The sequence below is a fragment of the Myodes glareolus genome, chromosome 4, assembly GCF_982192425.1.
Source record: "Myodes glareolus chromosome 4, mMyoGla1.1, whole genome shotgun sequence".
Classification (NCBI taxonomy): Eukaryota; Metazoa; Chordata; class Mammalia; order Rodentia; family Cricetidae; genus Myodes; species Myodes glareolus.
The window spans coordinates 62,784,399-62,810,805 of NC_142029.1; the positions used below are offsets into that span (position 1 = coordinate 62,784,399).

General features: G+C 42.5%; 3 protein-coding genes across 4 annotated transcripts in view; 2 read left to right on the top strand and 1 right to left on the bottom strand.

The window, feature by feature from the left end:
• Positions 1 to 2,766, top strand: part of Nphp3 (nephrocystin 3) — a 45,403-nt gene extending 42,637 nt beyond the window's left edge. The window contains exons 26-27 of the mRNA XM_048417453.3: positions 417 to 532; positions 1,134 to 2,766. Coding sequence (XP_048273410.3) covers positions 417 to 532; positions 1,134 to 1,314 — 297 coding nt within the window. The 3' untranslated portion in view covers positions 1,315 to 2,766. The remainder of the gene's footprint in view (positions 1 to 416; positions 533 to 1,133) is intronic.
• Positions 2,767 to 7,800: 5,034 nt separating this feature from the next.
• Uba5 (ubiquitin like modifier activating enzyme 5) lies at positions 7,801 to 22,738 on the bottom strand. Of its 2 annotated transcripts, none has more exons than XM_087905501.1 (12): positions 22,406 to 22,738; positions 19,966 to 20,011; positions 19,755 to 19,844; positions 16,858 to 16,967; positions 15,862 to 15,948; positions 14,764 to 14,848; positions 13,852 to 13,956; positions 13,561 to 13,688; positions 10,031 to 10,166; positions 9,704 to 9,782; positions 9,400 to 9,506; positions 7,801 to 7,976 (listed from the first exon to the last, which is right to left on the bottom strand). In XM_087905501.1, exons 1-12 carry the CDS (start codon positions 22,546 to 22,548, stop codon positions 7,893 to 7,895), a joined length of 1,200 nt encoding a protein of 399 aa, XP_087761627.1. In that variant the 5' UTR covers positions 22,549 to 22,738; the 3' UTR covers positions 7,801 to 7,892. The 2 variants fall into 2 exon arrangements, with proteins under 2 accessions (XP_087761627.1, XP_087761626.1); XM_087905500.1 differs by lacking the exon at positions 7,801 to 7,976 and adding an exon at positions 8,710 to 8,935.
• A 423-nt stretch (positions 22,739 to 23,161) lies between these two features.
• Positions 23,162 to 26,407, top strand: part of Acad11 (acyl-CoA dehydrogenase family member 11) — an 81,683-nt gene continuing 78,437 nt past the window's right edge. Inside the window, exon 1 of the mRNA XM_087905499.1 lies at positions 23,162 to 23,452. Within this exon, the coding sequence (XP_087761625.1) occupies positions 23,310 to 23,452 (143 nt within the window). The 5' untranslated portion in view covers positions 23,162 to 23,309. The remainder of the gene's footprint in view (positions 23,453 to 26,407) is intronic.

Genomic DNA, 26,407 nt, shown 5'->3' on the forward strand with positions numbered 1-26,407 from the left:
TAATGATTCTCTTTTAAATACCTCAAACATTATTGAAGTTAGAATTGTAAGCTGGTTCCTGCCTCAGCTAAACACCAACTGACTGCTGGGTTCAGGTTTGCTTTTCATCTTCTAGGGACCCCTGTTGCTCACAGGACAGGCTCTGAGCATCTGCCTAGGGACCTGCCGGGCCATGAGCAGGCTTGTGCTTACATTACGGATTCGGGTCAGTTGGTGCTAGGACAAGTCTAAAACTTAAAGGAGTTTTTACTTTCTAGTGTACTGATTCTCCAGTTAAAACTGCTCATAAAATAATGTTTACTTGCATCTCATAGGAGGATATTAAGATTTTTAAAATGCTGACCAAAGTAGGTCAGCTCAGTATAGAATACATTAATAAACAGTATGTTTAAGTGAGCACTATTTTTTTTAATAAGAAAAAGCACAATGAAGCCCTGCCACTTTATGAAAGAGCACTGAAGATTTATGAAGATAGCTTGGGGCGGATGCATCCTCGAGTTGGAGAAACATTAAAAAATTTAGCTGTGCTCAGGTAAGAATTTTCCTGGTTTCTCATTTATCCCAGTTCTTGAATAGTTTTGACTTGTCACAGAACAGCATAAAATATTTATTGCTGAGAAGTCTTTCTTGGAGAGAGAAGTAGTTGTTTTGGTCTCGTGTAGCTTTAGATACTCAAGTGATACTCAGAATCAGGGTGAGGTGGGCTTACTTTCGTGTATTGTGGCCACTAGTGAAGATGGTTTATCTGGCTACTGCCTCTGGCATGATAGGGCCACTTAACCTCAGAGCTGATGAGGTAGATGTGTTGAGTTTTGCTCACTCCTGTGTGTTCATCTCGGGATACAGATGATAACAACACTTGTTACCATTACAACATGATCTTAATGGTGCACATCCAAGAGACATAAAATTCCCCAGTGTAGACAGGTGAGTTTGAGAACTCTGGCTAACTGGTCTACCAGAGTGAACACACACACACACACACACACACACACACACACACACGAGGAGAAAGAAAGTGCAATAGGAATGGGAAATTATTTGCAGCTTATTTTTCTGTGTCTAGGATGGCTGTTTAGAAAGGAGAACTGCTTTCTGCTAATAAGCCTATTTCTTATCTTTTTCTTTCAAAGCTATGAAGAAGGGAATTTTGAAAAGGCTGCTGAACTGTACAAAAGGGCAATGGAGATAAAAGAAGCAGAGGCTTCACTTTTGGGTGGAAAAGCTCCTTCACGGCAGTCGTCAAGTGGAGACACATTTATCTTTAAAGCAACTCATTCACCTAATGTTTTCCTTCCCCAAGGACAAAGGTAACAGTGCCAGGTGTTTTGTTTTTTTTTTTTTTCCCAAGAATACCTCAGGATAAAACAGACATCTGGAACATTTGAATTCAAAACAGTATTTTTAAAGGAAAACATTTTTCCTACTTAGTGTTATTTAACTGGTGTTTGTATGAAGTTGTATTGAATTACACTGAATTATTGTGTCTGGTTTAAATTGATTAAAGAATCCATTTTCCATGGGATGAGATCCGGGGTGTGGAAATCAGCACTCTAATGGCGTGAGGAGTGGGTCGTCTCTGGACAGAAGCAGGCAGGAGCCCATGGTTTAGGATTTCCATGATTCCTTGGCTCCCTGGAGAGCAGCCTTAGCCCTGCCATTCACTGGTGGTGTCCCCAGCAGGGCTCTGACCCTGTCCTCTACCTCAAAGAGTGCCCAAGGGCTAAAGGGATATTACGAAAGATCGGAACAGTCTTCAGAGAAACCAACTAGGTGGGAATTCTTGTTTTTCTTTTTCTGGTTTTGTATGTGAGAATATGCACACACATGTACATGTACATGTGGAGGTCAGAGGTCAGCCCTGTTTTTTTGGGGTTTTTTTTTTTTTTTTTTTTTTTTTTTTTTTTTGAGACAGTGTCTCAGTGACCTGGTGCTCACTTAGCTAAGCAGACTGGCCTTCCTGCATCCTGGTAACCTAACCACCTGTCTCCACCTCCTGAGACAGGATTACAAGCCTCCATCCCTATGCCCAGCTTCCTAAAGGGGGTTCTGGTGTTGAACTTAGGTCCTTATGCTCACGTGGCAAATGCTTCACCAACTGAGTATCTCCCCAGCCTCCTACTGGGTGTGTGAGTCTGTGCAGCTCAGGTTGATCATCCCCCCCTTGGCCTCCTGGCTGCTGGGATCACAAGTGCAGGCTGGCTTTGCTTTCCAGTCTTCCTTTCTGCTAAGCTGGTTTAGTCAGCCCTTGCTTTCTGCACTGTTGCCAGGGAAGCTTAGCACACTGTGTTGCATTGCGGTGTCTGAGGGCAACCACGGGCTCCGTACCATTCTGATCTCACTGTGGCACAGGCCTCGGGGTTCTCAAGGACAGGGCCAGCTTAGAGTGAGTTCAAAGTCAGCCTGGGCAACTTAGTGAGACCTTGTCACAAAATAAAAAAGTAGAACTGGGGATATAGTGGTGGCATGCATCAGACCCTGAGTGTAGTCCTCATCACACAAAAAGAAGTCGTGACAATTCTATTTCCTTCTTAAGTGGTCAAAATCAATCTTGCTTTACCTCAGTCAATTAGCTGTCACTTTTATACTGAAAATTAAATATTTTTATAGATTTTTATAAATATTGCCACATCAGTTTTTATTTGTATATTTATAGTAAAATTTTCATCAATTTAAAATTTTGTAAGATCTTAATATGTATTATTATGAAGATGACACAGAAATTGTATTCCATTGTTTTAAAATAAAAGTACAATTGCTAATTTCTCTTCTTTGCACTCTGTACTAAAGGGCTACACTTTGCACAATTATTTAAAAATAAACATTGAACATGTTTTAGCAGACTTGAATATTGGCCAAGTTTACTCAGTACTTTGATCAAGTTGAAGAACTGTGGTGAGCGCAGGCTGGGCCAGTGCCATTGCCATCCAGAACTGGCAGTCGGACTGCAAGGCCTCGCCCTGAGCCACACAGAGGCGCCTGAGAGCCAGGTGGCCAGGTGACTCCTGAGCCAGGGAGCAATGCTAAAATCCAGACTTAAACCAGACAGGAATGCACAAAAGCATCTTCTTCTGCCTTGGGGGGCTCAAGGCTCAGTAGGAAAAAGCTAAACTATAACTGTGACTTATCTTTTAGGGTTTGTGCCTGTGAACGGTAAAAATAATTGAACTCACAAACATATTAGACATTGATCTTACAACTAATTTATCAGAGCTTAAAATCTGATTATTTCATGATTTAATCACTAAATTAATTTTTAATCACTAAAAGTATCGTATTTACCACCTTCAAACAACTTCAATAATCTGTGATCAGTACTCTATAAGAATCTTCAAAAACGCATAATATTCTTTGTTCTTCCAAAGTTTAGATTTGATAACTCTGAAGTGTTGGGGCTGGAGAGATGGCCTAGCGAGTAAGAGCACTGGCTGCTCTTCCAAAGGACTGGGGTTCAATTCCCAGCACCCACATGGCAGCTCACAGCTGTAACTCCAGTTTCAGGGGATCTGACACCTTCACACCAATGCAAATAAAAAATTTTAAAAAATTTTTTAAAAAAACTAAAATTTTAAGTGACTTTATGGCACACATTATAACTGAGGTGGTCACTCATATATATATTTCAAATTAAGTATGTAATAAAATTATTTTATCTATTATTTTTATCTCATTATTTACTAGCAGTATTTTTTGCTTTCATGAGAATGCCTAAGATAAAACTACAACAAACATTTGTGTATAGATCTGCAATCTGAACAGTAAGATTATGTTCACACTAACATAGATGTGAGTCTCAAATCATGTTCACACTAACTTATTTGATTCACAGATTACACTACCATAGATGTGAGTCTCAGATCATGTCATTAACATACACCTCCACAGCAAAATGGTAATTTTCAGACCAGTCCCTCATAAACAATTGGTAGGAACCAAGTTTTGCTATAAGTTGTCCTCAGTACTTTACAGAAAGGGAAACAGGAAAAGCAAAAATGTGATTTGAGGCAAAGCTTCTCTGACATAGTCTTAGAGCCACCGCCTTTCCCTTTGGCTCACATTTGTGGGCATCAGCGAGTATTTTCATGAGAAAATACAAAAACCTGAGCAGAACCACAGATTACCATTCTACTAACAATAAGAAACAAAGTGATGAACAGCTTTACTATCATCTAGACTCTGGGTGTTAAGACGATATTGGGACCGCTCTCCTTTCTCTCATTAGGATTCATAGTATTTACAAATCTGGCCAAACCTCTGGTAATTCACAACTCAGTGGTGTTAATTCTCATTCACTGCCTGCTACCCCTTAAGTCTTTGTGGCTATAGACTATGAGGAGAGTAATATGGGATCAATTGGTACTTACTGCTGTACTTTATTTTTACTTATTTTTGAGATGATAATCCAGTAGTTTCCAATGAAAGATACTAGCAAAGTGAGACACTTTAGAATCTGGTGCAGCCTAAGAACCAGAAAGAGCAGATCTGTAGAAGACAGTGGATCCTATGCTATGTATTGTGCCTTAACCAAACCTGACAGTCAAACAATTTCAAGTAAACCTTAGAAAATTCATGGGTCACTGTTTCTAAATATTCTGAAAATAAATTTCATTTTAAAAATTTAAAACATATCTAGCAACTTGAAAAGTTATTCTCCAATCTAATATGCTAAGTTCTGTGAAAATATTTATAAAAATTTACCAAGATAATATGAATGTTAAGTTTCAAAGTTAGGCATACTCCCTTCCTGTCTTCATTATAAACATTAAAAAAAATCACATTTAATCCTAGAATCTCAAAGTTAGTACATTAAACTGATGCCTAGAATTGGTCTTTACAACTTTATTTTAGAAATGATACTTTTAACTTTTGTTAACATTTCCCAATACACACAATTTAGATATTTATAGATTCAATTATCTTCAAGGTACAAATCGTCAATAATTCACATGTCATCAGTTTACAATTTAAGTGGTCAGTCAAGAAATAGAACCCCTTCCAGGGAACAAATACCTGTCATTCATTGCAAAAGCAATTTCGAGTTCTTCATTTTGCCCACTACTCAGGACAAGCCTTGCTAACATCTGTTTAGGGAATCAAGCTGAAGTATTCCGGAGCAGCCTATATGATGTACACAGTCTCTTTGATGTACAGTCTCTATGATGCACAGTCTCTATGATGCAGACAGTCTCTATGGTGCACACAGTCTCTATGATGGAGACAGTCTTTATGGTGTACACAGTCTCTATGGTGCACACAGTCTCTATGATGTAGACAGTCTCTATGATGTAGACAGTCTCTATGGTGCACACAGTCTCTATGGTGTAGACAGTCTCTATGGTGCACACAGTCTCTATGGTGCACACAGTCTCTATGATGTAGACAGTCTCTATGATGCAGACAGTCTCTATGGTGCACACAGTCTCTATGATGGAGACAGTCTCTATGGTGCACACAGTCTCTATGATGGAGACAGTTTCTATGGTGCACACAGTCTCTATGATGTAGACAGTCTCTATGATGCAGACAGTCTCTATGGTGCACACAGTCTCTATGGTGCACACAGTCTCTATGATGTAGACAGTCTCTATGGTGCACACAGTCTCTATGATGTAGATAGTCTCTATGGTGCACACAGTCTCTATGGTGCACACAGTCTCTATGATGTAGACAGTCTCTATGGTGCACACAGTCTCTATGATGTAGACAGTCTCTATGATGTAGACAGTCTCTATGATGTAGACAGTCTCTATGATGTAGACAGTCTCTATGGTGCACACAGTCTCTATGATGGAGACAGTCTTTATGGTGTACACAGTCTCTATGGTGCACACAGTCTCTATGATGTAGACAGTCTCTATGATGTAGACAGTCTCTATGGTGCACACAGTCTCTATGGTGTAGACAGTCTCTATGGTGCACACAGTCTCTATGGTGCACACAGTCTCTATGATGTAGACAGTCTCTATGATGCAGACAGTCTCTATGGTGCACACAGTCTCTATGATGGAGACAGTCTCTATGGTGCACACAGTCTCTATGATGGAGACAGTTTCTATGGTGCACACAGTCTCTATGATGTAGACAGTCTCTATGATGCAGACAGTCTCTATGGTGCACACAGTCTCTATGGTGCACACAGTCTCTATGATGTAGACAGTCTCTATGGTGCACACAGTCTCTATGATGTAGATAGTCTCTATGGTGCACACAGTCTCTATGGTGCACACAGTCTCTATGATGTAGACAGTCTCTATGGTGCACACAGTCTCTATGATGTAGACAGTCTCTATGATGTAGACAGTCTCTATGATGTAGACAGTCTCTATGGTGCACACAGTCTCTATGATGTAGACAGTCTCTATGATGTAGACAGTCTCTATGGTGCACACAGTCTCTATGATGTAGACAGTCTCTATGATGTAGACAGTCTCTATGATGTAGACAGTCTCTATGGTGCACACAGTCTCTATGATGTAGACAGTCTCTATGATGTAGACAGTCTCTATGATGTAGACAGTCTCTATGGTGCACACAGTCTCTATGATGTAGACAGTCTCTATGATGTAGACAGTCTCTATGATGGAGACAGTCTCTATGGTGCACACAGTCTCTATGATGGAGACAGTTTCTATGGTGCACACAGTCTCTATGATGTAGACAGTCTCTATGATGCAGACAGTCTCTATGGTGCACACAGTCTCTATGATGTAGACAGTCTCTATGGTGCACACAGTCTCTATGATGTAGATAGTCTCTATGGTGCACACAGTCTCTATGGTGCACACAGTCTCTATGATGTAGACAGTCTCTATGGTGCACACAGTCTCTATGATGTAGACAGTCTCTATGATGTAGACAGTCTCTATGATGTAGACAGTCTCTATGATGTAGACAGTCTCTATGGTGCACACAGTCTCTATGATGTAGACAGTCTCTATGGTGCACACAGTCTCTATGGTGCACACAGTGTCTATGATGTAGACAGTCTCTATGGTGCACACAGTCTCTATGGTACACACAGTCTCTATGGTGCACACAGTCTCTATGATGCAGACAGTCTCTATGATGCAGACAGTCTCTATGGTGCACACAGTCTCTATGATGTAGACAGTCTCTATGGTGCACACAGTCTCTATGATGTAGAGAATCTCTATGATGCAGACAGTCTCTATGATGTAGACAGTCTCTATGGTGCACACAGTCTCTATGATGTAGAGAATCTCTATGATGCAGACAGTCTCTATGATGTAGACAGTCTCTATGGTGCACACAGTCTTGTGTCTGTTATTCAGTAACATGGCAACTCCAGGCATTTCTGTTACAGAAGGCAATGCCTTTTTCTTGGGCAGTAAAAACCAGAATTCAATTGATGTTTTTTCTTGAATGTTCTTGTCTGTCCACAAAGACAGCTTGCATTTATCTATGCTTTGTCTTAAATATTTAACTCACAGGTTCACACACTGCCAATGAAAAAGACATATCTCACTAAGAAACATCTGAAGGGACCTTTTTTCTATAGGCTGACTGTGTGAAGTCACTCCTCGTCAGATTAGTAGTAGTGGGTAACTGGCAGGAAGCTATTCAAACACTCAAGACACTTGCTGGCCACAGCTGCCAGGCTAAACATCCATCCTCCATCTGCACTCTTATAGTCCAGGGCCTCAGTCCATAGACAAGGAATTAACTACTGTAAAGGAAAATATGGAATGGGACTGGCCTCGCCTCTCCTTTCTGTTGTAGAGGGAAACAACCACCAGTGTTCCACACAGCATGATAACTCAGTAAAGATTCACATGCCAGTTAAGGCGGCCCTAAGTTTTATTAGTTTTGATTTACTTTAATACTAAGGGAATAAAATAAGTACAGAAATAAACCAAATGCTAGTCCACGGTCTACATGTTCTTCATCTTGGCCATGAGATCTTCCAAGCTTTCACCAGAATCTTCCACTGTTACCTCAGAAACAGAACCCTCTTGCTGTCAACAAAAGGGGAAATGCAATGAAAACAACCATACAAAAGTGCGTGTCCTTAACAGTTTGCTTTACCCATGCTCAACATGCTTAAAAAGCTGATTTTCTCTGATAAGTACATTTTGAAATATTTAGGGAAAATGCAGTTCTTTATATTCCTCACCAAAATCTTGTTCAGGAGGCAGCAACTTCAATATTCTTGACATTTCTACTGAGCGTATTTTTAATATAAAATAACTGTTATTTATAGTAGACCATGAAGTTATGGTACGTGTATATACTGTGTGATGTTTGCCAGGATAACCATTTCTTTGTAATGAGAACATTCAAAAATCACTCCTTCTACCTAACATACAACAGTGACTACCTACAGCTACCCTTCTGCGACAGGCACCATAGCTTAATGCTCCTAGAAAGCTGTAACCTACAAGCTGCTGGCCAGCCTTCCGCCCTCCTCCCCGCTCACCGGGAGCACCACTCCACTCTCGGCTTCTATAATATCAAACCTTTTAGAGCCCACATGAGTGAGATCATGTGGAGTCTGTCTATCTGTGCCATCTTATTTTACTTAATTACGTCCAGTTCCATCTGTCTTTTCACAAATGACAGGTTGCCATCCTCTTATGGCTCAATAGTGTTCCTGTGTGTGTGTGTGTGTGTGTGTGTGTGTGTGTGTGTGCGCGCGCGCGCGTGTGTATCTTTGATTCATCGGTGGGCATTTTGGCTATATATACTTTAGATACTTACCGCCCATGAGAACACTGGCTCACATACATCACATATATGGTAATTCTCTTAATTTTTAGAGGAGCCTCCACCATTCTGTTTTCCAAACCAGATGCACTGCTTTCCATTCCTGACAGCAGGGCACTGCTACATCCCAGGATCCCTCTGCGCACATCCTTGCCAGCACTGACCTTTCCACTCGGAGTGACATGCACCTCACTGTTTTCATCTGCGTGCCCTGATGATTAATAACGTTCAGCAACTTTTCAGTAACAACTGCCTATTTGTTTATCTTTTGCCTGGTGAGTCCAGCCCCTGCTCTGTCAGTTGTCACTTGAGAAAGTCTGTATTTCTGTAGGTTTACTCGTGTGTCTGCTCTCTTTCTCGCCCCCCCGCCACCACCTCTGCTTCCAGGTCTTATTACACATCCAGGTGCATCTCCAACTGCAAACCGTGTGAAAGTAATATTTTAATTTAAACTAAATCTATTATATTGGATACATCCGTGGATTTTTTCCAAGTCTCTACTTTCTCAGTTTCCAAAGAGCTGTGCCTGTCTCCTTAGCGACAAGGCTAACTGCATAGATATCTAGACAGGAAACACTTCAATAGCCTTCGATGTAAGATGAAGCTGAAGGAAGATAAATATGTATTTTCTCTTCTCTGATATTTACATATGGGTAAATCGAGTTTCACAAATACCTTCTTTGGGACTGTGTATGCCACTGTAATTCCTTCAGGTAAGGTGGGAATGGGACCCGAAGAGTTCTTCAGTTCCTCTTCTGAAACCTCCGACACCAGCTCAATACCTGGAGGATTAAATGTGACCTGTGTGCATTCTCAAAAAAACTCTAAGAATCACTTATATCTTTGTACACTCTTACAACCCACCCCCCATCCCTGCAGAAAACAGTCTAAGAATTATCTGAAATTTCATGTAGTCTTATTCTCCCTCCCAGCAAAGAGTGTGCTTCCAAAGTGAGGCCGGTGCACAAAGGCTTCCTACCCCACTCGTTGTCTTCATGGACTATCTCCTCCTCCTCCTTGGGTACAGCCTCCTGTGTGGGCAGGGCCGCGGCCTTCTTCTGTAGAAAACAAACAGCACCAAACATCGGGATTTCTTCTCAGTTCTCTGCAGCAGCACTCCACAAGAATTCACATGGGACTTTTATCTTACCAAAAGCAAGAACGGGCATTGTTCTGAAGTATGCTAAATTAACTATAAAACTATGAAAATCCAGAACCATTTATATTATATTGCAAATTTTTTTCAAAGTTACTGGCCTTGTCATGTGATCCTCAGGCTTCCTGACCAATGACTGGTTGTATTTACCTTGTATTCTTCTTGTTGCTTCCTGCAGTTTCTGTCATCACACTGAGGGTTTGGCTTCATGGACATGGTAGGGAAAAAGTCCTGCATTGCATTGTATCCAAGGTAAAAACTGACAGTGCCAAAATTTAACAGAAACCTGGAAAAGAAAATCAAATTAGCCGGGCATGGTGGGGTACACCTTTAATCCCAGCATTTGGGAGGGAGAAGCAGGCAGGTCTCTGTGAGTTCCAGGCAAGCCAGGGGTATATAATGAGACCACATCTTAAAACACAAAAGAAAAAAAAAAAGAAAATCAAATTATACTTAATAAGGAAAAAAAAGTACTAGAAGTGAATTTCTAAAAAAAACTTTGGAGTAGATAATGAATTTTCTAACAACCTAGGAAACAGCAACTTTCTCCACCTTATTTATAAAACTCGGCTCACAGTGGCTGCTTGAGTGATTGCGGAATGAAGAAGGCAAGGCAAGGGTACTACTTCTCATCACCGGATAACGAGCTATTATCTTTGAGCCTCTAATAAAGATAAACTGCTGGCAAGTAAAGTATGGCATGCTAAACTGCAGAGCAGCACACGGAACTCAGGGAAACTGCAGCATGAGAGATGTGTTTTTAAACCTGAGCAATCAGGGGTTGGGAGATGGTTCAGTGGATAAAGGACTTGCTGTGGAAGCCTGGGAGTCTGGGTCTGGGTCTCCAGCAGCCAATAAGAAGGCAGCCATAGCACCATGAACTTGTAATTCCAGACTGAGAGGGAGAGGGGGCGGAGAGAGGAAGATCTCAGGGCTTTGCTGTACAGCCAGTGTAGCCAAAATGGTGAGTCCTAGATCAGTAAGATACCCTGTCTCAAAAAATAACATGAAACACACCTTCAGTGCAAGGCATAGAGAAATGAAGCTGGAAGTGAGCTGAAGCCTCTTCCCCATTGGCTAGTTTTTGTAGTGCCAGAAGGTGCTCTACAGGCTCCTGTGGAAGAAAAGGCATCAATTGCCTTACCTAGTTGCAATCCCTACATTCAATAATACTAACCTGCCAGGTAAGATGGGCCCTCGGGTGGAGTGATGGCACTACTGTTGGCAGAGGTGTGGGGTGAGAACCACCCACTCACTGATTGGATATGAGGCCTGCTCCACAAAAAGGAATTCAAACCTACTACCGTAAATGCAGTCAGAAACCTGTGGTTAAAGTCTTAGGCCCTATGGGCAAATTACTACTGCTGTTTAGGTAGCCTATGGCAGCAGGCTGTCTTCTAAGTATTTAAGCTTGTACCCATAGACAGATGCTCCCCAGCCTTACTGAGAAAAGCCTCTGCAATGAACAGAATTGAATACAGACATTTATACCACTCCATACTGCTCAGGGAACACTGCAGAAGACAAGGAGATGGGCTGAAAATACTATCTACTGGGCAGGGCACCCACAGCAGCTATGGCTGTTCGCAAAGGGTCTACACAATACCAACAGTCAGTCATGGGTCAGGGAGGGGCTGATGAGCCTATCCCTGATGTGTGTTGCTTATATTGGTTAATGAATAAAGAAATTGCCTTGGCCTGATAGAGCAGAACTTAGGTAGGAGGGGAAGACAGAACTGAATGCTGGGAGGAAGAAAGGCAAAATAGGAGAGAGACACCATGGAGCCGCCAGAGACAGACATGCCGAATCTTTCCTGGTAAGCCACTGCCACGTGGTGATACACAGAGTAATAGAAATGGGTTAAATCAAGATGTGAGAGTTAGCCAATAAGAAGCTAGAGCTAATGGGTCAAGCAATGTTTTAATTAACACAGTTTCTGTGTGGTTATTTTGGGGCTAAGCTAGCCGGGTAGCCGGGACGAACAAGCAGCCTCTCCCTACAACATATCCCTCTTCCCTGCTGAACTGCTGTCTACTGGTGGGTTCTGAGGAAGGGTAGTCATTGTCTTCAGCTGTGTACCCACTGAGTGCCCACCAGACACCAGCAGACATTCCAAACCCATGGCCGTACAGATCCTGGCTAAATAACAACGACGTCATGGATGTGAGAAGGAGATGTATAGGGGCAACAGTGGAGAAGGAGAACAGAGAAAACAGAGAGGAGGCTACAGTAATCAGACTGCACTTCATACATGCATGAAACTGTCATCAATGAGGTCAGGAAAAGTCATTTTAAAGGTAAAGAAATAGAGAGAGACACAACAGTGCCCTCTGGCCTTCACACATGGATACACAAAAAAGCATACTTCATACACATGTGCACACATGCATAGCCCCCTACACACACAAACAAAAATCTGAAGTGTCATACTAAATCTAATTCTAAAAACTGGTATTTCTATAAACTGCAATTTTAAGTGCAGTAAACATAAAGCTATACTTAAGTCACTGATGTAAGTCAAAGAGCATTTTCAACACCCACAGAGCTCCATTGTGACCCCTCCTGTCAAATGACATTCTAGTGAACAGCTTCTGTCTTGGTTGGGTTTTTGAGAACTTAGCATAAGCTGGATGATCTGGGAAGAGAAAACGCCTCCATCACAAAGGTCTGTAGACAAGTCTGTGGGGGCAGTTTTGTGATTAATGGAGTGTCCAGCTCGCTATGGGTGGTGACACTCCTGGGCAGGTGGCCCTGGACTTTATTAAAAGTAGGCTAAGTAAGCCATAGGGAACAAGCAAGTAAGCAGCACTTCCCCACAGCCACTGCTTCAGTTCCTGCTCCAGCTTCCTTGAATTCCTGCCCTAAGTTCCTTCAATAATAGAGTAAGATGTGGAAGTGTCAGCTAAATAAATCCCTTCCTTCATGAGTTGCTTTTGGTGATGGTGTTTCATCACAGTAACAGAAACTCTATGACAGCTTCTGTATAGAAGATTGTGTATAAAACAGAATGAGAGCTGGGGAGATGGCTCAGTGGGCAAAGGGTCTGCCATGCAAACATGAGGACCTGAGTTCAGATCCCTAGAATCCATGTAAAAGCTTGCCAGTTGTGTGTGACTGTAATTCCAGTGCTCCTACAACAATATTGAAGGCATCCAGGAGAGTCCCTGCAAGCTCACAGGCCAACTATCCTGGTGTAAGCAAAGGCGAACAAAAAAAGACCCCACCTCAAACATTGTGAAAGGCAAGGACTACCGAGTGAGGCCATCTACTGATGCTATCTACAAGCAGCACATGTGCATGCCTGCACACACAATCATGAATGTATGCATACCGAAATGCCTAATGGTGCATTCTCATAATATAGCCCTCTTGCCCAGTGATGTTCTGCCAATGTTCTGGGTATACAGAATATTGCTGTATCATTTTTTTCAAAGTTATTCCAAATGCAGGGAGTAACTGACATTTAAATAAACACATATGTGTGCACATACTCATATATATACATGAATACATTTGCGCGCACACACATAATGCTAATAAAATTCCATGTATGTATGATATGCTTAGAAGAAAATTTAAGTATAAGATAACTACTTAGTTGACAATATCAACTCTTGGAGTACTTTATGAAATACATTTTAATCAAAAGCATACAAAACTATTCAGAAAAATCACTTACTTTAATACATTTTGAACCAAGATCCCTGCAACCACTCCCATGGTGGTGGGGAGACTGGCTGCACAGACGCCTTCTCGTTTCAGGGTTTTTTCATCAATATTTGCAGCAACTACAAGCGGTGGCGCACACTACATGAGAAAGAAGACAACAATTGCCAACAAAAGAGGGTAAAACAATCCGAAATGCTCCAAATAGTATCCCTGCACATTCCTTTGCTCCTCTGACTTACAGACACCAGTTATGGGAGATCACTGATGTCTAACAGTGACAGTGAGCCGAGACAATGCCTACCGCAAAACACGCCGACTCTCCGGGGATCATGAGCTGGATGTGCCCGGAAACTGCATTTTCACTGACCCCAGATTCCATCCACGTCTGACCCAGTTCATTACAAGCCTTAACAGAAAAAGGGGAAAACACAAAGCATCACAAATTACTGCCATCCTCCTTTGTGGACTATCAGGTGTTATCTAAATGGATCCTGAGGCTTCGCGGTCAGAGAGAAGAGCTGCAATAATTGAGATACAGCGTCCATATTCCACACAAAGGATGCTCCATTCCTTACACTGAACCACTGCTTCCTAGATTTCTCTGGATTAGTAGAAAAACTTACTTTTTTAAAACTTCAGCAATACAAAAATCATAAGAATCATTTAAAAGTTATTCAAAATAAAAATATTTATCTTTGGGAAATGTTTTCAATTTATATATTTAATCCTAGTAAGACAAAAAGTTAAAACCAATGGAGAGCTGGCAGGATGGCTCAGCTGGGAAAGATGCTTGCCTCTAAGGCTCATGACCTGAATTTAATTCCTAGATCACACATGGTCTCATCCCACAGAGAGAACCAACCCCTTCAAGTTGCCCTCTGACCTTCACAGGAATATGGTGGCACACACATGCGTGCGCGCGCGCGCACACACACGCGCGCACACACACACACACACACACACACTGAATGTAATGAAAACCCAGTGGTGACTAGAATAAGCATCATAAAATACTCATCTACTTTAAAACCACACAGCAGAAACATCTGCTACTTCACACAAAAGAGAGTGAGACACTGTAATGCGTCACAGGCCAGGCAGAAGCTCCCATCACACATTTTAAAGCAGGCTGTACAGAGTTTAAACCTAGAATCACGCTCAGTTACAATACTCAGGTTAGAGCCAGGGCTGTGACCCCTTCCATAACACTCACTGTATTGATGGCCATCCGAGCTTCAAAGTTGTCCACACAGCTAAGGACTAAGTCAACAGGCTTTCCGTCTTCTAAGCCGCCATTACTAGAGAAGGAAAGTAAACTGTATTTGAAAAACACGGAGGATACAAAATACATTTCTTTGGTTCTAAGGGTTGGTGGCTGACACCTGTAGGCCTAGCACTTGAGGCTGAGGCAGAAGGACTGTCACTGGTTCCACCATTCATATGAACCCAAATCCCATGGCCCATATAAACCCCACTGCTGCTTGAAGCAAGATCTCAAACTGTGATCCTCCTGCTCCCGCCTACCAAGGGCTGGATTTACAAGTGTTTATCAATATACCCAGTGGAACACAAAACACACCAACTGAATTTTATTTGTGCAGTCAGTTTTTTTTATTAAATGTTTGAACACAATTATAACAGAGTATTTAATGTTAATGACCTCACATAAAGAGTTAGAGCATTAATGACCCCATTACTAGTAAAGGAAGCATGAAGTCTATTCATGGGGCTGTCATCTCTCTATGGGTTCTCACAGATATTTGTTTTGGTTCAGTTTTTCAGTCCTGTTGGGACACAAGTCAGGGCCTCAGGCATGCCAAGTAAGTGCCCTGTGAGATACATAGAGGGCTATTTTACTTTATTTTTTTATAGTTTTGAGAAAGGGTCTAGGTTGCCTAGGGTAACCTCGAACTTATGATGAAATTATAGGCCTGTGCCACTGAACTCAGGGAGTTTCTCTGCCTTGTTTACACTTCCCTACAAACATACATCGAATAAAGCTAACTGAATCAAACTACTTCAGGGGTCCCAACAGACTGAAGAAAATGACTTTCAGGGATAAAATCCGTTTAGAGCACAGAACATAAAGCTGAGGGCCGCTTGCTGAATCATTGTCATTTCAGAAGGATTTTCCCCCAATTTTATTTTTTGGGACATACATATGTCTGTGTGTTAGACTACAGTCTAATACATAAATGTTACACAAAAATTACTTTTCCTAAAAGCTGAAAAAACTGTCACTAGATTTTTCTAGCCCTTGTTTAACCAGGCTGAACATCAGGACATCCCACGAAACCTTCACAAATTTCACCTTATTCTGCTCATGAAGTGCTCAAAGTGCTCCACGGTGGTGATATTGTAGTTGTGAACTTCAAACGCAACATCAGGGTTAATGTTCCTGAGCGGGAAAAGCAAATATTACAAACGCTCCTAGTAAGAAGAGGACGGAAGGACAGAAAAGGCTTCTATCTGCCAATGTGAAGACAGGCAGGCTAGGGTGACACCCTTCACACGTCTGCAGAGGGCCAGTGACCTGTGCTGTTTCTGACAAATAAACAAAGGAAAAGCAGAGGAGAGGGTTGAAGCAGCAAGGAGGATTTAAATGGTCTGAGAAGATCCAAAGTCGTCCTCTGCTGCCACTGTTGCATTTCCTGGATGAAAACACATGCATCGTTTGGGTCCAGCCCTCTGCCCACGTGCTGCAGCTGCCGCAGACGAGCGCCGAGAGCAGCTCTACACTGCACTTGGTGACTACATCCTGCTGCAAGGCCAATGTTGGACACCCTAATATGGACTCATAAAAGATTTCAAGAATGCTCCCATTCTAACCCAGAACAACCTTTGTGCTGGGAACAAAGCCTTAGCCCCAATACAGCCTGATAGTTTCTTTATGTCTTTTTCAGTTTAGTCCAAGAATATTTGGGATTGGTAAATCACAGCGTATGAGCCAAATCTGGCCACTACCCATTTTGGTATGGCCTTTAAAGTAAGAACTGCCTGACTTGGGTTTTTGTTCTGAGTCTATGCCTTGCCACGCAGCCCTGGTTGGCCCAGTACTTGCTCTCCAGCACAGGCTGACCTCAAATTTACACCACTCCTCACATGGCCTCAACGTCCTGTGTGCTGGAATGTGTGGCATGGGCTGCCACATGCCACTTAAACAGTTCTTAAATGCTTGGGGGAAAAACTTTTTCAGAGTAAGTAAAAAATTCATTTTCTAACAAGACCCCACTGCGTGTGGCCTTCTGCTGCAACTGCAGCTAACAGGACTCCAATGCATGCGGCCCTCTGCTGCAACTATGATTACCTCAAGGTGTGTTCTGCGGCTTCAACTTTACTCAGCCCTGCTTGATGAGGCTGGAAGAAAAGTCGATTCATATTGGCCAGTTCCACTTTATCATAGTCAAAAAGCAGCAACTAAAATGAAAATAGTGGTATTTCAGTGAAAAATGACATGACACTACTGGATTTTTCATTTGATAGGCTTAATGTTGGTGGTGAAATAACATTAGTTAATTCTAAACACCTGGTGCCTTACAGCGATTTACTAAATGTCCTGTGAGGTAAATGCACAGCATCTTTTATCCTCAGCTTAGTGACAAGGTGGCTGGGGCCTTGCTGAACAGCGCTCAGCTGATGCAGGGCTCTCCCCGACGCCATGCTGTGCTGCTTCTACAGACTGGCTCAGTGAGAAAGGGAAGCCTGCTCTATTCCCTTGACTCTCTTTGTACAGCACACCACACAACCAAGCTGAAGCTAAAAATCATTACCAAAGAGAATTATCAACAAGTTAATTATTCTTTCTTGCTTTATTCTTGTCTACTTCAGTGTTTGCCACTGTACACATATCACCTAAAATGAGCAGATCACATTTCTCTTCAGTATGAAGAGGTCAGATCCTAGAAATCTAGAAAAATGAGATTTTACTCTCTCTCTCTCTCTCTCTCTCTCTCTCTCTCTCTCTTTTTGTTTGTTTCCACTGCTGGGGATTGAACCTGCAACCAAATCTATGCTAGGTAACTGCTCTACCACAAAGCTATATCCCCAGACCTGATTTTATGCTTCTCAACACAGAAATTTAAAACAAACAAACAAACAAACAAAAGCCTATGACAATACCCAGAGAACCTTAGTATCTAGCTAGCAAAGATACCACTTAGGCCCTTTATAACTCCAAAGTCCCTAAACCATGGCTCACTCAATAATATTTAGTAGGTGAGACAGAGTACTAAATCTGAGTTTGTGACTCCTATTTGGCTTTGTGAAAAAAAAAAAGTGGGCACTGTAACACTGTCGCTATTTGGCTTAGGTCAACTTTCTGGCCTGCCACACATCTGGAAAGCAAAGCCCCTGATGCAGACTTAGTCATCCAGGGAACTGCAGCTACCTGCAGAGATAAGAAATGGGCTCTGGGCTTTCTAGGCACCATTTCCCCACTAAGCTTAATCAATTAGCTTCTTGCTTATCCGTTTTACAGAAAGGAGAAAGAATTCTGAAACTTAACTGTTTAGTGTGGCTTACAAAATTGGGTATACAGTGGGATCACCGGAAGAGTTAGGGAAAACACAGGTGTCTGCATCTCACTGCCAGAATTCCTAACTGCTTATCATGGGAGTAACTGGACATGGCACTAGCCAAGTCTTCCCGGTGATCCTCATTACAGCAGTCCTCGGGAATGACTGCTGTGGCCTCATCTAGCAGCGTCTGTACCACCTGACACCGTTACTGGGGCAAAGAGCACTTCCTCAACACTAACGTGCAGCGTCTACTAAAAGACGAATTCTGATCAGCTGTATGCACTGCACCTTAGGCCTTCCTTCCTAGCGAATGCCCAGGCAAGGCTCCAGTGGTTCTCAGGGTTTAGTTTCTGCAGTATCAGGATTGCCTGGAAGTCAATATGACAGGTCTCAAGCTCTCTGACACTTGCAGGACTAAAACCACAGAACAGGTCTGGCAGTGTGCTTTAACATGGCTACCACTGACCTCGGGCATCTCCAGCATCCCACCAATCAACCAGGTACTCAAGCCCTCAGCAAGCAATAATTTGGCCTGCTTCTATAAACCACCTTAAAGATATTAAAATTATAAGAAGCATTTTAAGTATTTTGTTGGCATCATTTTTATATTGATAAATGAGGACCAATTCTGCAAGCAATATCATTTAAAATTAACTTATTAACAAACGATATTGGAGAATGCATGTTTTATGAAAATAACAAAGAGCAGATAATTGTGCAAAATTTATCTGTTCAACTAAGTAATATCAATAGTCCTTGGCTTCATACACCTAAGATTGACAGATTAAATTCCAGCAGAAAGGTTCTACAATTCAAGTCTGTTTTTTAAAGAAAACAAAATGGGCTAAATAAAAAAATCTAAAACATCCCTGGTTCAAATTCAACACTTTCCATTATCTGAGTTTAACTGGCACTTCATCTGCACATTTTATCCACTTAAATGTCCTACAGTCTTTTGTATCAAAGGTCAAATAAGACAACACTTTTAAAAAAACTGTTGGGGGGGGGACTGGGAGGAGTGAAGGAAGGGGAGGCTGCAGTCAGGATGTATTGTATGAGAGGATATATAAAAAATAATAACTTTAAAGTGGTCTCTTGGAAGAAATTCAAATTCTTCCAGGGTCAGCATTTCTTGAAATCAAAATACATGTTCAAGGTTGTATCCTGTTCCCAAAGTTGTACTGTGTTCATCAGCTGTGCTATCTGGAGTTAGTCAGCTACGTAAGAGTGTGGGGCTGAACTCTGACCACTCAGTGGGGCACAGAAGCCCTTACATTAGGAATAAAAACCCAGCAGAACCCTCACTGGGTGAGCCTGCCTGCTTGACTTGGCATAGCTATACACCCTCCAGCAGAAGTAAAATTTTTGCCTTGCTAAAATACTAGGAATCTATTGGGGGTGGGAGACACCCCAGAACCATTTCTAACAGGTTCTGTATCTAAAATAATTCCAAATTACACTACCCTAAACAAAAATTCCTGAACACAATTAAATGTCCTTTGTTTAATTAGCAATAACATGAGCCTTTGTTTGGAGAGGGCTATGACTCAGCCTCTTGAGAAGAGCTATTCCATAAATAAACAGAAATCAACAAAGCACTGATTGAGCAGAAGAGCGCTAACTTGTACCTGATTTGCTGCAGGGGTCAACAGTTCCCTACTGGACAGGCAAAGAGAAGTCTTTTTACCTTACCAATGCCACATCTTGTCAGCATTTCGGCAGTCACACTGCCAACTCCGCCAACACCTACTATTGCTACAGCGTAAGTACGAATTTTCTGTGAACACAAAATGAAACGTGTACTGGTTACTGCTCTTCATTTGATTTGTCGCCAGAAATTATTCTCATTCACTGCGATCGCGCTCAGAGGCTGGGAAATTGGGAAAGGTTTAGCATACCTCATAGTCACCGACAATCCCCATTCGCTTCAGTGCCATCAGCCGACTTCAAGAAAAAAAAAAAAGGTTCAGAGCGCTTGCAGTCTTTTTATTCGTATTTTTCATATGTATGAGTAGTTTGCAGGTTATGTGCGTATATGTATGTATACATGCATTACTGAAGGTACATGCAGTGCCCGCAGAGGCCAGAAGAAGGCATCAGATACCCTGGGGACTAGAGTTAAGGATGGTGAACTTCCCTATCGGTGCTGTGAATCAAACCTGGATCCTGTGGAAGAGCAGTCAGTGCTCTTAACCACATAGCCATCTCTCCAGCCCCACACTGTAGTGATATTTTCGTTTGTGTTCTAACAAATAAAGCTTGCCTGAAGATCAGAGTGCAGAGCTAAAGCACTAGTCAGCCTTAGAGGCCAGGCAGTGGTGGCAACACCTTTAATGCCAGCAAACAGATCTCTGTGACAACCTACTGACCTTAAAAGCTAACTTTTACTAGGTAGGGATAAACCACTTGGTAGGTTTAAAAACATGGGACTTTCCTGGGAGTAGCCTATGAAACATTTTTCTTTTAAAGAACATCCTTTATCCTAATGTATAGACAAGATCTACACCCAATAGTTTAAATGTTGAGGGTCAATATGAAATGTCATAATTTTCCCATGCTGTATTAGTATATAGAAAGTGAAATAAGCTAATGGTCTCTGTTCATGATGGATGATGTCTACTTTTGGAAGCATCTGTTGAATCCCAAGGATTCTAAGCACTTCAGCCACTGCCCATCTGCTCTATTACCTAAGTGTGTGTGTGTGTGTGTGTGTGTATGTGTGTGTGTGTGTGTACGTGTACTCTGTGCGTGTGTATGTATGTGTATATACACATATGTATACACACATACACTATGTACATAAAATGTGTTAGATAGTTTGTTCTTGATGGCACAGGTGGATCTAGGGCTGTTAGAAAGTCAACAGTCCTCTGGTTGGCCCCCTTCTTCCCACTTTCAACTCGATGTGACCATGTCTATAAGTGCATACTACTGCAGTATTTTTTCCCTGCTTGCTTTTCAGTCTTCTGAAGATTTCACTCATAAATGTCCATTCCTGCCACACAGACACTTTCCACCCCTGCAGCCTTGGCCTACAGATTAGATCGTAAGTGTTCACCGCTGGCTGGCTGCTTTAGAACCTTCCATTGCCTCCCTAGCCTCCAGTCCTCAAGGCGGCAGCTGTGTCTTCCTGATGCCTGCTCTCCTACGTGCTTTCACTTAGCCTAGCCCCAGCAGGTCTCTAACACGCATCTGCACACATTCACCTGCAAGAGTTTCCGACATCAGCACCTGAGAGTGTCTCTAGACCCACCGCACACACTGCTCTTTCTGGAACTTCACTTATGTTAAAACCACCCTGTTTCTATCCACTACTCACAGGCTTACAGACTCATGGGGGAGAAACCTAACGTCACCCAGATCCTATTCTCTACTACAATCTATCTAAAGCAGCTCTGTAACACTCACTTTTCTCACCTATGGAATAAGCTCGAAATCACAGCAATCCCATAGGGCTACGGTGAAAAGAAAAACACATGGAACCGAAAGGTCTACCTGCCTGCTCCTGAATGCAGTCTTGTACGAGGTTTGCCATGTACAACTGCTGTTTTAAGAACTTCACATAAACCGACTGCTTCAGTCTTCATAACTATGACAGAAACAGGCGTTCCTATGGTACCACTTCACACTAAGGAATCTGAAGCAGCTTAGCAGCTGTTAGAAGTTACTGGCTATTCAGTACGCTGAAAAATGAATTCATTCCGTCGTGATGCTGAGACCACTTAACCACTGCTCTGTATTCTCCCTCATAAACTAGAAAGTCCTTTAGGGTCAGCAGTAAGCAGGCCTAGCAAAGTCGATAGTCAGAGATGTTTCTGAGCCCCCTAGTAATCAACTCTCCCTCGCCCTGCCTCATCTCAGTTATACTGAAAGGTCTTTCAGTAACTGTAGTCTCTCTTTGGCAGCTTTACATAAGATGTCATGTTCTGACAGAGCTTGCTAGCAATCAGCCTTGTGCAGAGCGAGGTAGACTAATAAAGAGTCAAGGGTGGCAGAAAACTGGGCACAGGACAGCAGGCACAACAGCTGAACCATATGGATGTCTGCCTTGGATTTTCTTTGCAGGAGAAAGGGGTCTCAAGATACAGCCCAAGCTGGCCTAGAACTCATTATGGAGGCCAGGCTGGCCTGGAACTCGCAACAACACCACTACCTCACCCTCCCGAATGCTGGAATGAATCACGAGCCACTACGCTCAGCAAGGATTATCTTCTGACTAGCACTAAAACGTGGCCTTGCCCATGTAGGGACAGGACCGCCACAGCAAGAAAGGTGCCTCAGGTGGCCTGCTGTTCCCCGCAAGAGGAGCGTGGCCCTGCCCGCCCCGCCATGGATCACCTGTAGGGATTGGAGTCCACCACTTCGGAGCTCATCTTCTCGATGCGGGTCCGGCCGCCCACGACCTGCCGGCTTCTCTCTCTGGAGAGTTCTTGTTCCAGCTCCTCAACCCGCTGCCGCAACCGCTCCACCGACTCAGCCATGGCTGGGCCCCCGGCAGCCGCCGCTGCCAGCCTGGGCCTCCGCCGCCGCCGCCCCACGCTGCTCCGCTGGGCCCACGAAGTGCAGGTGGACTAGGCACAGCCTTCCGGATCCCAACAGCAGGGAAAGAGCCTCCAGGCATCCCAGTTAGACACGTCTCCGCCACGCCCGCCGGTCTTCCGGCGCGCCGCTTCCGGTGCGCCGCCGCTATGGCTCCCCCAGCCAAAACATTCTTCAAAACAGTTGCGATTCACCTCTAGAACCGCTAAACCAGGTCGCGGCAGGGCCAGCGTCTTGAGTGTCCAGATCAGGCCGACAGTGATTTTGCCTTTCTAATCTAGGAAGCCATGAGGAACACCGAGGTCTTTACTCCGGGACCCCAAGGTCGTGGGGGACCCTCTTCTTAACCGGACCTCACAGGGCTTCCGCCTGGTGAGTCATTAATCTAGGGTGGAGAATCTCCCCCAAGTGAGGTTTCTGACCTTGTTTTTCCATAAAATCGAGGCCTGCAGCTCTGATGCTGATAGGAAATTCTCAGCTGGGGCCCAGAGCAGGCGCTCCCTTCATTCTCCTCCAGACCCCAAGTCACTAGACTCAGCCGCCCACACCGCTTAGCAGCGGCGCCCAGAGTCCAGGTGATTGGCTTCCGCTAAGCCCCGCCCTGGCTACGCCTCCTAGCTCTAAGTGTAGTTCCTATGTCCTTGCTGCTGCTGCGTTGTCTGTGGATTCTGCGTCTCTGTACCCTGTGACAGCAGTGGCAATCATGGAGATGGATGTCACCAGTGACACCGTGGAAGTGCTGCCCCAGCACAAGTTCGACGTCAGGTCCCTGGAGGCCTACCTGAACCAAAATTTGCCTGGCTTTGGGGCAGATCCCTGGGCTGTGCTGACTGTTACTCAATACAGGTATCTATCATAGCCTTTGCCTTCAGCTGGAACAAGTCTATGCTTGGTGCTTTTCTTCTTTTGGAACTGGGTGGGCTTCTCATTTGTCCAGTCGCGAATGGTTTCCCTGCAAGGACGCTTCTCCTGTGTGGCTTCTCCTTGAATCTCAGGTTAGTCTGAATTAGAAGGCCGTAGTAGAGGCAGTGTCCATTATGCAACGCAATCTTGTTAAGGACTAAAATCATTTGCCTAATTCACTGAGCTGGATGAAGCTGGACACTTTTGGAGAAATAGTTGCTTTCTGTGACCTTTTGTGCTACAGTCTGAAGATCATTTTCTAGAGGACTAGTGCCATTTTAATTGACCATAGTATCCTGAGGCTAGGTTAATAACACTGCTTGAAGTACTTTAAGCCCAAGTTCTTGAAAGAAGGGAATTAAATTGGATGAGATGACCCCGAGAGTGCCTATCCCCACTGGCAAGTGGATCTGACTTTAATCCAACGTTTTGCAATAAATAGTTTTTCACTTTTATATGATTCCAGTGTAAAACCATTTTAAATGGTTCCACTATAAAAACATTTTATATGATTTTTATAATGGTCGCAGTCAATTGTGTGTGGCCTTTCTCTCCAGGCATTTAACTGTAACATAAATTCTGAGACCAAAGTTTCTTGTAACATTTGCCTGTTCCCATTTGTCTTCATAAGAAAATGATGAAGTAATGTAGGTGAAAGGGCTTGAGCACTGAAATATCTGTATAGAGGTGAAATAAAGGATAGTTGACACTTCTGCTTTGTGTCTTAAGCAGACTCAAACAGATCAAAGTCTTGTGTTTTAAGCAGACTCAAACAGATCAAAGTCCAAGTGGTTAGTCCAGTCTGTGTGAAATCTGGCCAGCCTGTCGTTTGAACATCCCATCCCGCTTTCAGACAAAGGTCATATATTCTCAGGCTAATGTGGTCCTGTATTATCTTGAAAGTAATTCTGAATTAAGTTGATATTCATCAAAGTCATGGTCAAGAAATGAAATTAGGTGTGAAACAGAACTTATTTCTGAAACCAGGCCTGGTGCTACTGGCTTTAATCCCAACGCTTGGGACCAAGGAAGGATGATAGTGAGGTCAGTCCAGACTATGTAGCAATCACAGGTCTCCAAAACTATTTTTCCAGAACCGTTATATAGGCTTGGTTTAACATGTATGCATGAAAGTACATATTCAACACAGAAGACACATTCATTTCCCCAGATAAAAACATTTTAAAATTAAAAATATCCTAGGCCACAAAAGTATCAAAAAAATGTTTTTGAACTTTGGGCCAGTGAGATGGCTTATCAGGTAAAGGCAACTGCTGCCAAGCCTGATGCCCTGCGGTCAGTCCTTAGAAGCCACATTGTAGAAGGAGAGAACCAGTTCCTGAAAGTTGCCCTCTGACCTCCACACGTGTGCCCACGCATAAATAAATACAAAAGCCCACACATTTTCACAGTATAAGGGCAAGCTTTTTAACAGGACAAAAACAGTAAACAAATACCATGTAGAAAGTAACTGGTTCGTATGTTGGTGAGCCAATGAGCAACATGGTAATAGTTTGTTAAGATAAATATACACACCACCTGCCTTTCTATATCTTAGCAACAGTCAAAGTATGACATTCAAAAAGCTCTGATAAGAACATGTTTTAAAAAATCAATTACCTAAACACCAGGCTAATAGGTATGTAAGACCTTTGTATAGAACATGACAAAGCCTTATTAGGAATTTTTCAAGAACTTTAGAAATTTAGAAATAACATACATGAAGAGGAAAAGTCAGTACTGTGATTTTTTTCCCAACTGATCTATAGATTATAGATTCAAAGCAATGTCAATGAAAATCCTCTTTTTTTTTCCTCTAATTAAAAAAAAAGCTTCCAAATTTTATGCAAAAGACCAAAGGGTTAATAGAAACATTCCTGATGAGAAACAGAATGGGAGGTTTGGATTAAGTAGCATAGTATTACAGGTGATTAACTGTGTCGGTGAGGCAGGGTTCACAAAGGACCCACGTTTATAGAACTGGTGTGAAAATGCTGACTTAGAATCAGCTTGGGCGAAATGGGAAGAGCCATAGAAAAAGGCTTTCAAGAGCTTGTGGTGAGATAACTATTATCCTTGTGAAATATTGCTGGGGTCTACCTCAGTAAGTAGAGTGCCCCCTGGCATGGATAAAACTAAGTGTTTAACCCCAGTGCCACATAAACCAGGGATGGTTTGTGGTGCAAACCTGCAGTCCTAGCACGGAGAGATAGAGGCAACAAGAGTGGGCGTTCAAAGCCACCCTTAAACAACTTCACACATTGCCCTCTGACCTACTTTTGCAGATGGTGGTGTGCATGTTTGCACATATCATGTAGGTGCATGGTTAAGATATAAGACCTTAAAGACTCATTAAAATATGAGTCACTGTAACTGCCATTGACCAACCTTTGACATTATTCTGTAAAACTGAGATTGAGAAAACATGCATGCCCTTTGCCCCAGTGATCATTATTTCTTAGAATCAAGAAAATATTTTTACCAGGCTATCAAGAAATCATCTACAGACTCTCCTTCGTGTTGCTTATAATAGAATAACTTTAAAACAATAATATTAGTAAAATGAAAGAATAAGTTGTTCATGTACATAGTGGACTACCATACATGAGTGAAAATGATTCACCCACAGCTGTATGTAACATATATAAAAGCAATGGACAAATATAGAGCATGTGGCTTAAGGAGTTAAACTTCAAGAGAACAATAAGCATGAAATTCAAGGCAGAGTTACTCAAAGGTCTGGTAATTTCTTCAAGATAGAATATAGAATATGGCATTTGTTTGCTGTAGCTATTCTGTGCCTTCTAGGTTTTGTAAACATTCTTTTTAATTATTCAAAAATCTTAACTTTCAAATATTAAGTCATTTTGGGAATATAAAATATAGTTAAACAGCAAT